Raw genomic sequence first — 16,799 nt, 5'->3', positions numbered from 1 at the left:
GTGTTGCATAAATTGAGGCCAAGGTCCTGGTCCTTCCTCTGGAGGGGCAGGTATGGCMCTTGGAGAAGAGCTTTTCCCTTCAGCTGAAGAGAGCACCCGCTTCCTTGTAGCTGTCATGAGGAGCCTCCTGCRTTTCCTTCCAGTGTAAAACAGGGCTGGATAATTTCATCACCGCTAATAACATTTCTAGCAAGGCAGGCTACAATAATGATAAGGGTAATTGAATCTCATGCTTCAGGGATAAGCTGAGCTCAGGAGTGGATTCAGGTCGGAATTCATTTCTCCCTTCYCTGTGGAAAATGCTTTGCACAGTCGATCATTTGTGTTGAAAGACTGATGCTTTCTGGGGCACAGGAGCTGCACTGACCCAACAGCTGGACTACAGAACATCCCTATTGCTTGCTCTCCATCCTTGCTTCCCTGATCTGTGGCAAAGAGTGAGCCAAATTTGCCTGCAGTTATTCCAGAAGAAWGTGGAGAGGGTGATGAAGGGAGGGGAGGCATTGCCTGCAGGAGAGTCCCAGTTCCTTACAGCCTCCTGGCATGTGCAGGTGTGTGCTGAGAGATTATGTGAATAGACAAAGGGGCCAGGAGGAAGCAGAGCACACTGTGAAGTTATCCCATGTGAGTTTTGTTCCTGTGCAACTAGTTTGGTGTAGAAAAACACATGARCAACTTTGATAGTGGTGAATTTTAATATGTCCAGAGCAATGCTTTGATTCTGAACTGTGGGGGGATGAGCTGACCTCTGGGACCTCCCTGGTGAGCCAGGAGTGATGGTGAATTATGTAAAGWGTCTTGGTGAGCTCTTCCAACGGCTCCCTCATCATCCTAGAATGGATTCTATCTGATCCCATAGACTAGGGAGCATGTAAGTGGCTCAGCAGGTCTCTRAYTGCTTACTCCTGGATTACAAGGGGTCCATTCTTTTCCCTGTCCCCATCTCCCAGCTCAGGTGGCCAYTTGTCCTGAGGATAGCCTGTCTTGCTGTTGAAAACTGAGGCAAAGAATGTGTGAAGTACCTCAGCCTTTTCTTCATCTTTGGTAACTTGTTCTTGTTTGCTAAGAATAAGCCACAGAGTGATGCAGCTCAGCCATATGGAGCTTTCAGACCTATCTGACCGGGTGGGAGCTCTCACTAGAAAGACCTGACTRGCTAAGCTGGAGAGAGATGTCAGCAGACATTCATTTGCCCTGGTCCTCCTCTCACTGCACTCCATGACTACGCCTTGAAATGGATTTATTTCCACCAGTGCTTGATTTGGATAGGATCAGGTGGTAGAKTTGTTTAAAGGTCTGTAAGTGGGCATCTGAGACCTTGAAAATGAAGTGAYATGTTCAAGAGCTGTGCAGGGAAACCATGCAGAGCAACATATTGAATCCAGAGGCCCAGAGGTGTTCAGGAGTTTTGGTTTTGTTTTTTTTTTTTTTTAAATACTTACTTCCAGGAGAGAAAACCACGTGCTCAGCTGTGCTAGTCCTGGAGGGCAGGRTGGTAGTGGGGTGGGGGGTAGGAGGCAGGAAAGCATTTCTATTAATTTTTTTTTCCTCATAGTGTGAAATTATGGAGTGTGAATTATTCATGGAGCTCCACTTAGAGCTCCACTTTGACTTGCAGGGGAAAAGATTTCCTGCTCATTATTGACTGATCTCTTCAGGAACATTAAATTTTTTCTTCTTTTTGTTTAAACTTAGAATCTCTCTAGGAACAGGAGAAGTTTGACCCCCTGGACTTTCAAGGAGTCCTTTGTCACGTACCTTTGTTATTTATTCTTTATAATGAAGCTGCTAGAATTAATTCCTAAAGAAGACAGTGTAAAGAAACATCCCTGTCATTAAACAGTYTTCAGAGCTGTGGTTAAAAGATTTCCAGGTGGCAAACAAATGCCCCAGTGGACTCTATGTCAATTGACCCATGATGTGATTGATGATGTTTAGTCTTGTATTGAAGCTGTCCTTGCTGTGTATCACCTGATTCCTTCCCTGGCTGTGAACATGGCATGAGAAAGTTGCAGGGGATGCACAAAAGCCCTGGTGAACACATTGAAAAGAGGCCCAGCAGCTCAACCTGGGACTATGTCTCTTTTGAAGTACCAATCCCCAAAGCACCAAGGATATTGAAGTAGTGCCATCAGATTTTTTGGCATTCACTTACATTCCTGCATGTGCCAGGAGGAACACTGAGTTTGATTTTCACTGTAGTTTTGCTATTTTGTCTCTGTTTTCCCAGCCCTATACAAACACAGGTGTTGCAAGTGCTGTGTGTTGGTTTTTTATGGGACATTTGCTGTTTTCTAAAGGTGCTAAGCTTTTCTAAGTGATTTGCAGTTACATACAGGGTAATTTCTCCAGGTCTCTTTCCAGGCAGGACTGTGATAGTATCAAGTATTTAATTGGGTTGTGTGACCTCTGAGACCAGCCTCTGAGACCTCCTGATTTCCTGTGCAGATGAGCCAGATGCTGCTGTGCATACTGATGAAGATGAGCTTTATGTGGGACACAGCTAGGATGAGTTGGGGTCATGAGCAAGGAAGAAAAGACCCAGAGAGGGGAGTGATCRCTGGTGTCATAATCAGGATGGGTCAGAGGGTGTGAATTGCACAGCAGACATCACTGCTGATGTGGCTGTGAATCAGACCCTGTGTAGCATTGCTSTGGCAAGCAGGGCAGTGTCTGGGACAGAGCCCTCTCTTGTGACACTGAGAATGGAGAGTGTGGCTTTATGAGTCTCTACACACATCTCTATGGCTATGCTCAGACATCCCATTATTGTGCTCTGTCCGCTTTGGTTTGTGCTGGCTGTACAAATTCTGCCTTGCCTCTCTGCAAGAATGGCTCAGCAGCGCTTGCTCTCAGGAAGGCTTCATAAAGACTTTTGAAAGACCAGAAGAGCAAAGTGAATCGAGGCATAAAGCATATGTTCACAGTTCAAAGAAGGGTATCATTTCATCTGAACAAGGATTGCTTCTGGCTTGGTTATCCCACTTTCTCATATCTGAGACCATTAGATTTACAAAGGAGTGAATATGAAGAAAAGGTTTGAAAACAGCCTGGAAATCTTGGCCAGGTTTATGGCATGCAAGTTATTAGGAAAATAGCAGCACCTCTGCCTTCTGGTTGGCTCTAATGCTCTCTGGAGATGCAGGTGAGTTGCCTGGCCAGGCTGCATAGTGCAGAGGACAGGAAAAAGGCCATAATTCAATTATTCGGGCCGTTCAAAGGTCTCTGCAGGCAGCTGTTTCTCATGTATGTGTAAGGGAAGGTTGTGACATTGCTGATGAGTGTCACCATAAGGGAGGACACTTGGAGTGTGTGGCTGCAGCCTGGTGGTTGTGGGCTCTGGGTGTTCACTGGCACTACCCCAGGGACTGGGCAGCACAGGACAGGATTCCAGTGTCCATCCACATATATCCCTATCCAGCACTGCACTGCTCTCAGTTGCCAACAGGCAGTGTGGTCTCCTTTTTTTTGTTTYATGTGGCAGTCACTGTCCAGACACCCCTGGGTATTTCCTGGCTGTTTCTCTGCCTGCTGATATAAAAACTCTTTCAGTACCTTCACACAGAGGTGTGCACAGGACATGCTCAGGGAGTGAGAGTTTGTGTACATTCCCACCTGACACCAGCCAGGAATTGCTATTGAGGGAGGTAGACCTTGAGACTGGAAATGTAATGGAAAAGACTTGGAAATTAGAYGAAATGTCATTCATTTTGCATGCAGGCAAAACTCACAGTAAATGAAAGGATTAGATGGAGTATGCATGAAGGGAGAGCTCTTKTCCTGATCAATAATTTAAAATTCCCAGACAAGTGAGTGTTAGGGTTGCATGTACAAAACAGTTGAACAGAATTTCCAAGAAGTTATTAAAAAAACTAGTTTGTTCAGATTTACTGGTTGCAATTAAAGGTCAGAGTTAAATGTAACTGAAACTTATGCATGTATAATAATTCACATAGTTCCTTTTATTCAAAGTGCCTTAAACTCTGTCCTTATCACGAGGACATGAAGGAGAATAAAAAACTGAGTTAGCCCTGTCTGCACAGAAGAATTGTCTCTGTCATGCTGAAGTCATAACAATTGAAATACTTTTTCTGAATSTGTGCTGACTTCCATTCCAAGTGGCCTTCTGCTGTTTTGGAGGCTGTACAAAGCAGTGAGTGAGGCTTGAATGTGGAGGCAATRTGGTTCAGGAAACAGATCTGTGGGCATGGAAGTGTGGCTGTACTCACAGACTTCCTGTGTGACAGGTTTATGTCTCTGCCATCCCTGTTCTAAAATAGGGATAATGGCTCATGGAAGGTCATAAAATGTGCTAATAGTTYAGAAGCATATAGTTATTTCATGTCTCACATTCTTGGAGCATATGCTGTCTAGATATAGGTCAGGAATTATTGCATCCCTTGCTTTTTATTCTTTAATAAATATGATCTTGCCTTTTAGGCTTATGTGCCTGTATCAAAGCACTTTCCTCACCTTTTTTTCATCCATACTGAATCCCAAACCCTCTGCTGAGAACAGAAGCACTGACCTTCATGATTGTCTGGAGCAGAATCTCCTTTTCTGTAATGAACCTGCCAAACCATGAGTACTGCAGCTTTTCACTTCTTTGAGCTGAAGCATTCAATAGCCACAAGTCAGTATAATTTCCTTTGTTTTATCAGATTTTTCTCATAAATGCTTCAACCACTAAAATGTCTAGAGGAGTGCTGTGCTTCTTCAAACGTGCCACATTTTCAGCACCTCCTGCCCCAGGTTGTATAGCCAATGCTGTGAGAGTGCATCAGGAAGGTTTAGTGTCCCCTGCCCTCTGGGAAAGGCTGATTTGAAGGGTCTTACCTCAGATATTCCAGTGAACAGCCCCCTGAGGTGTCATTGAGGAGCTAGTGTTGCCTCTGGGGATCCCCAGACCCAAGTGTTAACACCCCCAGCAAAGTTGCAATTGAGCTGAAGGTCAGAGTTAAATGTAACTGAAAYRTAAGATGCTTTGAAATGAAATTAAATGAAATGTCAGAGCGTTGAGAGTAAGAAAGAAGGGTCAGCTGGTGTGTGCTGTTCCAGACCCCTCCACACAGAGGGGCATCCTGCAGGCTTGGCCCAAGACAGGACACARGGAGGAGTGGTTTTTGTATTTATTTCAGTGATTTTTGATTACTGAGTCATCCCCCTGCCTCTGTCCACCTCTGCCTGGCCCTCTCACATCYGAGTGCTGTGTTTCATGATGTTGTGCCCATGGTGTTGTTTGCTCACCTTACACAGGTCATTGTGTCACTGGTGAGTGCCCTTGAACCCAACTGGTCCCCGAAGGCACAGCAGGAAGGATGGGCTCTGCTCTGCCCACCCCACTGATATTGGGTGACCAAGGGCTGTWCATGATGGGGGACATGAACATCTGACAAGGGTGATCAGGGATGCTGCCTGATTTCTAAAAATGTTGCTTAGAAACCAAACTCAACATTGCTGAACTCCACCAGGTCTGCAGTGCAGAACTTGCTGCATAGGGAAATAGATTTTTTATTTTTATTATTCTTTTCTACTTTTTTTTTTCCTCTCTTACAAGAAAGAACTCACTTTTCAGCTGTTKGAGAAAGTAGTAATTGATCTAGAGCTTTGCAGTTTGCCTTCTGGAATGGTTTTATTCTTTATGTAGGAATAAAATTCTGTTAGGTCAAATACACAGCAATAAATACAAGAAGCACATTAACTTTAATATATTGGATTATTCCATTTGGTGGTGATGGGGAAAAAAACAAGATTTAATTCTCCTGGCAATTCAGGCAAAGAAAATCGCTTTCCCTGCCCTTTTTTTTTTTTCTGTTAAGTCATTTTTGTCTGTCAATGCTGGTGCCGCAGGCTTTGGCAGGGTTTAATTTTACTTTTTTTTAAACCTGCTGTGAAAGTAAGAAGTATTTTCTCCAAGTAAGTTGTTCACAAATTCTCTCAATGCCTTTCATTTCTAGCTGTTGCAGACTCCTTCCCTAGTGGGATTCTTGGAGCTCTTGGTACCATCAGAAAAGGGAGGATTTTCATGAGCTGGCAAGGCAGGGTGAATTTTAGCTTCACTCTGCCATTGGAGTGGGGCAGTGAGTTCATCACAGATGTTCCCCTTTTTCCAGGCATGCTGGTGTTGGTTTCTCTTYCTGCCCTGAAGCTTCTCAGCTAAAACTAGGATTTGCTTTTCCATGCCAGCTRTTTTTGTGATGTACCACAACCCTTCAGTGCCTCAACAAATTGCACTTTTCCTTGTGTCCCACGCTCCAGTGCTATCTTAGGGCTCCCATGCAGTGGTGAATGTACCCAGACATGCATGAATGACTCCCAAGTGATATTCCTTGCAGTGCTGAAGACTTTAATCAAGTCCCACTGTCAGTCCTTGGGCTGAGTCTTCCTTCATGTTTCTGGGAGAGCAGTGACATTAGAAATTTCCCACAATCCTTGCCTTTTCCCAGATTTCTGTKTTGTATTGGAAAAAGGACAGAGGAGAAGAAGCAGGAATTACTTCCTTTCTTGTCATCATGGCAGACAGGTAGAAGATGGCTCTGCTGTGGACCAGGCAAACAGCAGAAAGWCTGCAACAGGGATTTTGTSTGGATGAAAGAGGAAACATCTCAGYATGGTGGAGGACTRTAACAAACGATTTGCAGGGGTAAAGCTTTCCTAGCCAGAAAGCTTTGAAAATAGTCTGGATGAATCTGTGTCAGGAGAGCTGTACAGGTGGGGAGGGATCTGAGTTAGACAGGACAAGGGAACYTGGAGCAGGCAGGCCTGGGTTGTGTGCTTGGAGGTGTGTGTTGGCTCCAAAGCATCTGTCTCCTGTGTGCAAGTTGGCAGGAGACACTGGGGAAAAGCAAGGTAGGAGTGTCTGTGTGGGTAACTGARTCTTTGCAGTGTTTTTATCTGTCCAGGTAGAATTAACAATAAGCCCCAGCACACCGACTCCATCTGATTGTATTTATCTGAGAGAAGAAAGACTTCATGATAATCCTGCTGACAATTAATTGGCTTTTGTTCAGCAAGAGTGAACAAGATCTCATCTTAATCTGTTTCATTAYTTCTTCTTGTATAGCACAGTCAACACAAGATTAGGTTTAATTTACAAAAAAATACGAAGTCATTACTCATATCTGGATCAGGATTTTATCTGCTTCATTTTGCAGTGCTTTGTGTGTCAATAGTAACGAGTGCAGCTGCWCTATGTGTGGTGAGGTAGAAATAGCACTGCTTGACTTCAAGACCTTTTGCAAGCATTACAGGTATGTGATTATTTGATATGATCCTTCCTCTACCTTCAGCTCTTCAGAAAAGATGTTTTGTGCTCAGGGAAACTTGGGTTTATACCCCACTGCATTTCAGTGCYTCTGAACATGGTACATTTGCAAGATACTCAGTTTTCCATGTGTTGTGTGTCACTGCCAAAGCTTCCTCTCCTCCCTGCCAGTGCCCAGTCCCCGTTCCTGCTGCAGTGAGATGTGTTTTCCTGTGATCTATCAGTCCAAGGACCTCTCTTATGGCTTTAYTGCAGCCTCTCTGGGAGCACTGATCGCACTATGGTTAATGGGTCTGCACAGATATCAGYTCCGGATGAATTGCTCTTGAGTGCCTGCAAGGAAGGTCAGCCAAGGGCATGTGTGATGTGTCTGGGACTCATCCTGTAGCCTGGGGAGGGCTGCAGAGCTCTGTGTGACAGGAGATGGGCAGAGGGGCTGTCAGTGCCTGAACACGGTGCACAGGGGGACACAGACAGCCCTGCTGCTCTGGGTCAGACTCTTCTGAGTCTTGTGGGCTGCGTTAAGATTAGAAGATAACGCTGCACGGAAAGGCRTATTACTAATTTGAGTGATACTTCAATGCTCTWGGATAGTGTTGAGAAAATCGTGCYGCTACCACTCGAATTTGAAAGGCTRTGTTCAGGCAACTTTCACTGCTCTGATTACTCATTGCAGTTTAAAAGGCTGTTTGCATCCTAAAGAGGTGTGCTGTGTCTGCTGCCCAAGAGGCAATAATCCTTCTGAAATCTGTGTGGATGTCCGAGATGGCAGGATAAACATTAGGGTCTGTGCAGCAAAGGCTGCTCTGCAAACCACGGCACTGCAGCAGGACGAGAAGAAAACACCTAAACTGCAGCTGGAAGAAACAAGGTGCTTTGCTCAGACCCAAAACACATCCAGAGCGGTACAATGACATCTCTTGTGCGTCACTCGGCAYGGAGAGAGCAGCAACCCCAGCAGCTCCTGCCTGCAGCCCGAGTGCCCTCTGCTGTCACCGCCCAGGGACGGGTTTGGGGAGGGTGGCACAGTCCCAGTTGTGCCTGACTGTCTTCGCTTCTCTGTTCCTGGGACAATCCTTCCTCAAGTGTCAGTCTTAATTATGAATATCTTGTTCTGATTTTCTGTGAATCTTTGCTTTTCACACACACTGCTTTGTAGGGAGCTCGGCTCTCTYAGGCAGTCCTTGTGCTTGGCAGCTTCTGTGAGACTTCCGTAGCTGTTCTCTCTTTAATTCCAAAGCAAGTGGAACTGTAGGGAAGCATCCTATTCTGGGTCCTTATTTCCCCACTAGGTAAGGAGACTGAGGCCAGGGCAGTCASTGCCCTGAGGACATCAGAAGGAGCTAGCTGGATGGAAGGAGAAGCAGGGATCAGATTAGCTCAGTGACATGGCTGTTGGCACGTGGACTGTTTACATGTCTCCTAAGGTATCTGCAGGATGTGGGACAGCAGTGAAGGAGGTGTGGGAGTGGCTGCAAAGGGAGATGTCTGCCCCAGGGAATGTTTCTTCATCAGTTCAGTGCTTTCCTTTGGGAAGATTTCTGCTCTTGACAGGTAAGGATAAATCCCTCATTTCCCATCCCATTAYCTGTGACCCTGCTGGTGCCTGACCCTGAGATTRTCYCATTTGTTTGGAGCATGGTGCTAMGAATACAACACACCAAGSTTGTGGGATCAATCCCTGKATGGGCCATTTACTTACGAGTTGTAYTCAGTGATCCTTGTGAGTCCCTTCCAACTCAGAATAAWCTRTCAATCTGTGAATCTCTGCTGCAGYTTYAGATCTTTAATGTCTCTGCTGTGGTTGATGCTCTGCTATCCTGTCTTTCAGGAAGTGCCATTCTCAGCCTCTATGAGCTGATTTTACAGGGAATCAAGCTCCTGCACTACCCTCCCTTTTACAACTGGCTCGAACAGCTGGACTACAAGCAACAGGGAATGGTCAGATAGATTATTTTTATTTTCTCCCACAACTGTCTCATCCCCAGTCTTGAACTGCCTAGTGTGGAGAAAACTCAATCTGTCCACAACCCCCCAGGTGGGTAATCATAGATGCTTCATATAGAAAAATTCAATTAGACTTGACAGGAGATGTATGATAGTACTTCCTTGCCAGGACCTCATATTGCTCTGTTCTGTTCCTCTGCAAGAGACTTACTGTAGAAGTTTAAATGAAAAAAAAAAAACTAACAAAAATCCCCAAAAACAAAAAGCAAAACAAAATTTAAAAACAAACCACCACTGTTGTGGTGGATGACAGCACCCGGGGGTCTGCTGGGGGGCTGAACTGCCCTGGGACAGCTGGAACTCGGTGGTGGAAAGACCCAACAACTCCTTTGAGAATTAGATGGTTCCTTCCAAGAATATGTAAATCCTCCTACCCCGGTTGGACCTAACCTGGTCCCTCACTGCACCCATCCCTTCCCCCACTGGTCACTGGATCCCCTTTGCCCTCTCTCTCCACTCTGTCCAGGTGATCCCACAGCTCCATATCTGGGGGCAGAGAACTGAGCTCTTTCTCTTCACCTCTGGATCCCCTCTGGGAATAAACTTCTGGAACATCCACGTGGACGAGCCCTCTGGTTCTTTGTCTCTGGTAAGGTATGAGCTACAAGCTTACAGGGTGTGTGTGTGTCAGCCTGTTACCAGCAAGGGTGATGGGGAATTCTTACTGCACAGCACCAGGGCAGTGCTGGCCAGAGCGATCTCCAAAGGCTGTGGAGACACTCCTGGYACACACAGAGGGATTAGACATACTCATGGATGTGAGTAATTGCTCCCCTGAGGTCAGCTATGCCTTTTATGAGCAGCTCTGTGAAGCAGAGGTGGCTGTTCCCTGCAGTGAGGTTGCAGGCACYGTCTTGGAAGAAACCTCTTGGAGGGGAGCAGGAAGGTCAGGACRAGCTTTGCAAGATGCCCCTGACAGCCAATGTCAACATGGGGTGTTGCTGCCATGAAGAGGGAGCACAAGGACAAAAGGCTCAGAAAACTGTGTTCATTGTAACAGAGCTGCTGGGGAGGATGTGTGCATTTAGTGCTTCAGCCTAGATAAACTCACAGTGGAGACCATGGTCCTACCCTAGCTGTACRAGGACCACAATATCCAAAGGGTTAATCCTTGTGAGTCCCTTCCAACTCAGAATWATCTGTCAATCTGCAAATCTCTGCTGCAGTTTTAGATCTTTAATGTCTCTGCTGCAGTAGTCGATGCTCTGCTATCCTGTCTTTCAGRAARTGCCATTCTCAGCCTCTACGAGCTGATTTTACAGGGAATCAAGCCTGGGGTTTATCCTGACTGTGAGCTGGTGACTTAGGAAGGGTTCAGTTTAACAATTGCATTGAGATRTGAAATATTGATCCCCCCACTGTACTGATTCCTTAAGGACTGAGAGCTGGATTTTTTCTTCTGTGGGGCAGGGAGTTGACAGTGACCTGAATATTAACTAACAGCTGCATTAAAGGCTGGGGTGGATAAAGCAGCACTGYGTGACAGTGTGTGCAGGGGTAAGGGAGGGGAAACAATTAAACTCTGAACTGATTCTGGTGCCTCCTGAGTCAGAACTAAGGCTGAGCTTGCAGTAGAGCTAGTGACAAATGATCTGGTAGGTGTGCAGCAGGGCTGGACTGTGTAGGAGCCTTCCTGGATCTTCTCTGTGCCTTGAATGAATTCCCACTATGGTTGAAGGGCACTTCTGCTTGCTGTTACACTGCAGACCCATTGCCCATCAAGTGCTTCTCAAGGGCCCAGGGTGCTGGGGAACAGAGCACGTATCTCTTTCAGGGACACCCTGGTATACAAGGTACAGTGACTCCTGCTTTTGGACTGGATTGGCTGACATGGGCCACGTAATCAGATGACAGATGCTTGAGCACAGGACACAAATAGCCAGCACACAAAAGAATATCCACACACAATTGTGTCACTTTATTATGACTGCCTGGACTCTGGCRTGGCTGTGGTTTGGGAGTCCTGTCTGCCTGTGGCATCCAGGTGCAGCTGTGCAGGAATCCTGAGGAAGCAGCAGGAACAGTGCCCAAGTGGGAAACTCTCTCCTTTGGCTGCAGGCAGTAGCAGTCATTGCATATGTAAGGGGGCACTTAAATGGSAGCCCAGGGAGGGAAGACAAAAATGTAAGCACCTGGTCTAGGTAACACCAGCTCTGTTAGGGGATGCTCTTCTGAGTGCGTCCTTAACTGGCAGGGACAGTAGTCTTGGCTCAGGGAAGCTCAGGGGCACGTTCAGGATGGGGTTTACAGCCCTAAGTGATATYGAGGCACATGTGGGAGAGTGATGTGCTGTCTTGACAGCAAGCACATGGTGGATGAAGAKGTGTACTTATTGCAGACAGTGTTAGGAAGCAAACAGCCTTCTGTGTCCTGCTAGAAAAGTCACACTGGATGACCAGGATGCTTGTTGCATGAAGCATGCAGAGGCCAGGAAGGGGTAGAAGAGTTTGTTTCCATTTGTTCCTGGACTCTATCCCCAATTTTTTCTAACCCATTTCCCCAAGTTGTTGCCATCTCTCTCTCCTCCTCAGCAATTACTCTCAGATGTCATCTGTGTGAGGGAGCCAAATGAAGCCCCAGGGTTGGACACCAGACAGGGTTCTGGTCCAAGCACTTTCCTTGATAAACAGATGCTGGGAACAGTGTAAGAGAAGAGGATCCAATCCCTCTTGCTTTGCATTATCACTAAAAATTAAACTAATAGCACTTGACAGCCAAGCTAGAGCCCCTCTGTGGTAAACAATGCTACCTGTTTATAAACAGGAGAAACCAAGCTTTTCACTGCAGGTCACAGAAGTTGGTAACAGGGCTCTGCATCTCCCTACCATGTGTTGAGACACAGGATCTGTGGATTTCTTTATTCTTTTCTTCCCACTCTAGCTTCCAGAAAATATACTTGCAGTTCCCCTAAAAGTTAAGGAGTGCTGAAGTCTGGGAAGTAGGCAGGAGAGATGCCTTGCTTAGGCTGAGTGCTAGGGATTAGAGGCCTAGGAGAGGACATCCACAGAATTTATAGGTGATCTCCTGTCTGATGGAGAACATCAGTGCAAGTGGTGAGGCTGAGTCTTGCAGTGCATTCACAGATTCATTCACATTCTCTGCACAGTCCCCTTGAGCAAGGATGGGTGCTGGCTCCTGGCATCTTGCACGCGTGTTCCTATACAGAAAGGCCATATGCTCTACAGCCAGAAGCAGCACCATGCAGAAACCATCCAGAGGCCATGGGATGCCCTGAGGGAAGTCAGCTCCAGCATGCAGGTCCCAGTTCAGCATAGCTATGGCTCCACTGTCACGCTGCTGTTGGTGACACGGACACCATACCATCCCTTCCAGAACAGCGTGTCCTGACCGCCGTGTTCAAAGCGGACAAAGCGGACCCCAGGCCCATAGCTGGAAAAGGTGTGGGAGATCTTTGGGACAAGAGACAAAATAGTTGTTAGTGTCAAACCACCATGAACCTACCACTGTTCAATGCACAGAGCCTTCAGCCCCACTGGCCACGGTCAGGCCTACCAGGCTGTAACAGTGGGGACATTTACAGTGGGAGAAACTTTGATCTCAATTGTTCAATGGCCACTTAATCGCTCCCAGTTGGACATCTCTTCACCTTACACCTGCAGTGGTAACTCAGCAAGTTTCCAAGTTTTCTGTAAGGTAGTCTCCCTTTTCCTTGCTCACTCATAGGGTTATGGCTCCAGAGAACATGATAGAGCTTTCTCCTCCCCTTGGAGAATTCTCCTGATTCATGTAGGTTGGGTGTCACTTACTGAGGCCATAGCTGTAACTCACCTCAGTCCAGCTGGCATCATTGTCCTCTGGGATGGTGATAGTCTCACTTTTGTACTCAGCCAGCACATCCTCATTCTCAGAGAGCAGCCTCACACACAGCTCATAGAGGCAGCCAGCATCACTGCGTCCTGCATACCTGCATGGAGAGCCAAGCTGTTGGGATTATCTGTAAATGCTCTGCAAACGTTCTACCACTCTCACCAAGTTACTGGGGGCTTGGTTTGAGATGGAAACCTGTGATGGTTCTTAGCCCAGCCCACTGCTTTCCCTCATTCACCACAGGAATATGGGATTTGGAGTTCATGTGCTCCAACAGTTTAAAGCTTGTGGGAGCTGCCTGTAAGCCCTGTCCCACATTTAGGATCCTGGCAGCTGAGGTTTTAAGGCCCAGTATATATGAGGTATATGCCCTCCTTGCTCTTCCYTATCTTTCTTAATTCTGCCCATCCTCAGAGCCTTTCTTAATACTTACCAGTCTCTTACCATGATTTTAGGCTGGGTTGTATCCATCAGCTCTTCCCAGTAGCCCTCAGCCCTAAGGTCAATGACCTGAGCCTTTCGACACCACCTGAAACAGGAGATGTTCATTGGTATCACAGTCTCTCCTGGGACTGGAGGAACCAAAAATGCCTCGTTCCTGAGTAAGAGAAGAAAGCAGCCTTACTCATAAGACGTAACAAAGTATTTATGGACRTCTTCACTAGGAAATTCTTTTCCAAAGTCCCCTGGGAGCTCTTCARTTTTCCAGCCATCACCTCCATTCTCTATCTCTCCCCAGTGCTCCAAGTCTTCTAAAAACAGCAGAAAAGAGACTTGGATGAGTCCATGGGCATGGAGAACCTGACCACCTCTCACTGCAACCTTCCCCTGGCTTGGGAAAGTTTGATATTAGACACAGCACTGATTTTGTATGGCTATGGGTATGTTTGTTAAATAAAGGTCAAGCAAAAACCTTTAGTCTGACTGAGCCTAGTAACACCAAACTTTAACATTCCCCAGAAAAATGGCTGTGTTTGTGTGAGTTTGTTTAAGAAAGTACTCCAGGAAAAGAATTTAGGTGTTCTGATCAGTGTGTCACCATTTCAGCACAGAAAGAGCTTGGGGAGAGATACTGATTGCTTTATTTCTAAGTTTTCTACATCACTAAGTGGTATTTTTTTGAGCAGTAAGACCTTAAACATTGGGCTTTTTGAGAGGGAAACCTGGATGTTGGAAAAGCTTGCAGAAGGTCATCTGTAAACAAAATGGGGAAGCTGTGTTGATACTGCTTCAGTCTATGATGTGTGAAATTGTTGCTGCTTGGGTTGTGAGGCTTGGTTGCTGCTGCTTATTGCTAAGCACCTTGTAGCTCTGGTGAGTGAAATCCATCGGTTCAGAATAATGGTGTGTGTGCCTCTAACGTGGGCTGTGGTGAGGAGGGTAAAAACACGACTGGCCTGAGCTGCTCCAAGGAAAGAAGCCTGAAGGGCCTGCTGAGCTGAGGGCAGACTGGCCCAAAGGCTTAATCTCTCCTGTCCTGACTTGGCAAGAAGCAATACAGAAACACATGCCACGGCCATTACTGTGTTGGGTGGGTTCTGCAAAGGACATCATTGTGTCTCAAACACGATTTAGATCCCTGCAGAGGTTATATAAAGTTAATGTTAAGTAAAGCCCTTTGCAAAGGCTGACTGTCAAAGGTCTTCATGCCCACTAAATGATTTGGCTGCATGGAYTGAGTGACTTGCCTCTTGGGCAAGGAGAAAATGCTGCAATATGATAGCAACCATGATCTATTTTCAAAGACTAGAGATGTGCAAATGTCAGTGACTGGTCATTTCTGACACCTTGAGGCTTGYTGTAATGTCTCTCACCTTCACCACATGGGTTCTTTATGAGATTCTTCCTTTTCTTACTCAGGAAGTAGAAGTTTTGCCAGTTCTCTACCTCTTCCTCTGACTCTGCTCTGGTGAGGCCTTCCTGCTGACACTTCAGGATCCAMAGTGCAGCTCCATCAACCAGGTTCTTCCACTGGCAGCAGACCAGGCGGCACACCAGTATCAGATCCACTGCAGGTATAGAAGCCAGGATTTGGATAAGGACTCCTTCAGGRAGGGACTCCATCCCTGGGCCAGGCTGAGCAGAGCTGTCTGAGAGAGAGGGTGGAAAGGAGTGGTGAGGGTCTCCCACCCTCAGCAAGGTCAGACACTGATGCAGCAGTAAAGAAGGAAAAATAAGCATGTTATCTGATGGCATGATTTTGGGGTCATAGAGTGACCTCAAGGTCTTCTGTTCTTTATTAAGTTAATATCCTGAAGCAGATTAATGTTTTTATGTCCTAAGTAAAAGTCCTCAATTAAATCTGCCCACAAAATGTGTGCATTTGTGGGCAGTTTCTTCATTTTCCAGGCTGGAAATTAGTCCTTCCAGCATCTTTGCTATTGCAAAAATCAGTTTCTTAGTAATGATTTCCTCTGCAGAGGGAGGCACAAGGGTGTTTGTTCTACCCTTCAGAACATCCCTGATAACAAATGCTGCAAAGCAGTACTGAAGTATCAGCAATAAGCATCTTGCAGCCACCTTTGCAGTGGTTTATTCTGTATCTGACAGGCTTTCTGTCAGAGGGCTGGCACCTAATCTCCTTAGTCAGGAGCCTCTATAAAGCACAGGTAAAACTAACTAAAAAAAAAACCAACTAAAAATAGCTGATGTTCTCCAATATTCTATTTTCTATGGCCTCATARCTGGGGGAATTAAGTCAGAAGGTTTGCTCTAACTTCATGTGCTAATTCTGGACTCCAAACAGCTCTMTATTGCCCTGAGTTCCAGGCCCAGGTGCTGCAGGACTATGGAAAGATGAGTGTGCAGATTTGCAGCCCATGCCATCCATAAGGGATGCATTGTGACACTGCTTTTATGTCAGCTCAGYTCTGGTGCTGGGAAACTGCTGAGATTGCAGCAAACTGCATGGATGCAGCCAAACTCCTTAGGAATGACTCATTAAGCCTGGAAGAGCATAAGAACAGAAGTGAAATACCCTGGCTTAACAAAACTTAACAAAATACAAAATGCAACTTAACAAAATACAACAGTGCCAAACCTGGCAAGGGAAAGAAGAAACAGGGAGTCACTGCTGTAACAGCATCCTCAATCTAGATGTTCCGATGCAGAGCATCATATGTCCTCTATCTGCACTGCACCTCCTAGGGGCAAACTGTCATTTCAAATTCCCTAGCTTTTATGGAGGTAGCATTAGTGATTTCCTATTCTCTCCACATTTCCAACCCCCAACGACAATCCTGAAGGCTAAAATGTAATTTTAAAAAAGTAGACAGGARGGATCATGCTGATTTCATCTCGTGCAGAAATTACAGAAGCCTCTCCTGCTCCCTGCCTGCTGATGGAGCACTGTTAGCCTGGCTTTCCCCCGCTCTCGGAGGGGGGCGGAGGTACCTTTCCTGTCCCACGCCGGTTCAGCACCCAAGCTGTGAATGGCTTTGCATCACGGACACGCTCCCCGGCAGCGCCCGTCCCTCACCGTACCCGGGGCACAGGCGTGTCCCCCCTCCCTCCCTGCCCAGGAGACAGCCCAGAAAACCCGCAGGGGCTCGGAAGAGGCACCGAAAGCTCTTACCTGGGCACGGCCGGGCCGGGCTGGGTCGGAATACCCTGATGGGGTCCGTGTGTCCAGCTCGGGCAGCCCGGGCTCTGGAGATAAAGGAGCGCGGCCCCGCCCCAGCCCGCGAAAGGACCCGCCCCA

At 46.6% G+C, this 16,799-nt stretch overlaps 1 protein-coding gene across 1 annotated transcript; it reads right to left on the bottom strand.

Annotated features, from left to right (window-relative positions):
* Positions 1-11,161: 11,161 nt before the first annotated feature.
* On the bottom strand, positions 11,162-15,295 carry FBXO2 (F-box protein 2). Its single transcript, XM_057382144.1, has 5 exons — positions 14,914-15,295; positions 13,725-13,851; positions 13,533-13,628; positions 13,061-13,196; positions 11,162-12,681 (listed from the first exon to the last, which is right to left on the bottom strand). The coding sequence occupies exons 1-5, from the start codon at positions 15,293-15,295 to the stop codon at positions 12,547-12,549; spliced, it is 876 nt and encodes a 291-aa protein (XP_057238127.1). The 3' UTR covers positions 11,162-12,546.
* Positions 15,296-16,799: the final 1,504 nt, after the last annotated feature.

Source organism: Malurus melanocephalus, unplaced genomic scaffold (assembly GCF_030028575.1).
Source record: "Malurus melanocephalus ecotype Western Australia unplaced genomic scaffold, MMel_1.1 scaffold_552, whole genome shotgun sequence".
NCBI classification, from domain to species: Eukaryota; Metazoa; Chordata; class Aves; order Passeriformes; family Maluridae; genus Malurus; species Malurus melanocephalus.
Note: the sequence above shows the minus strand (reverse complement) of the source record. Positions and strands in the feature narration are given on the sequence as shown.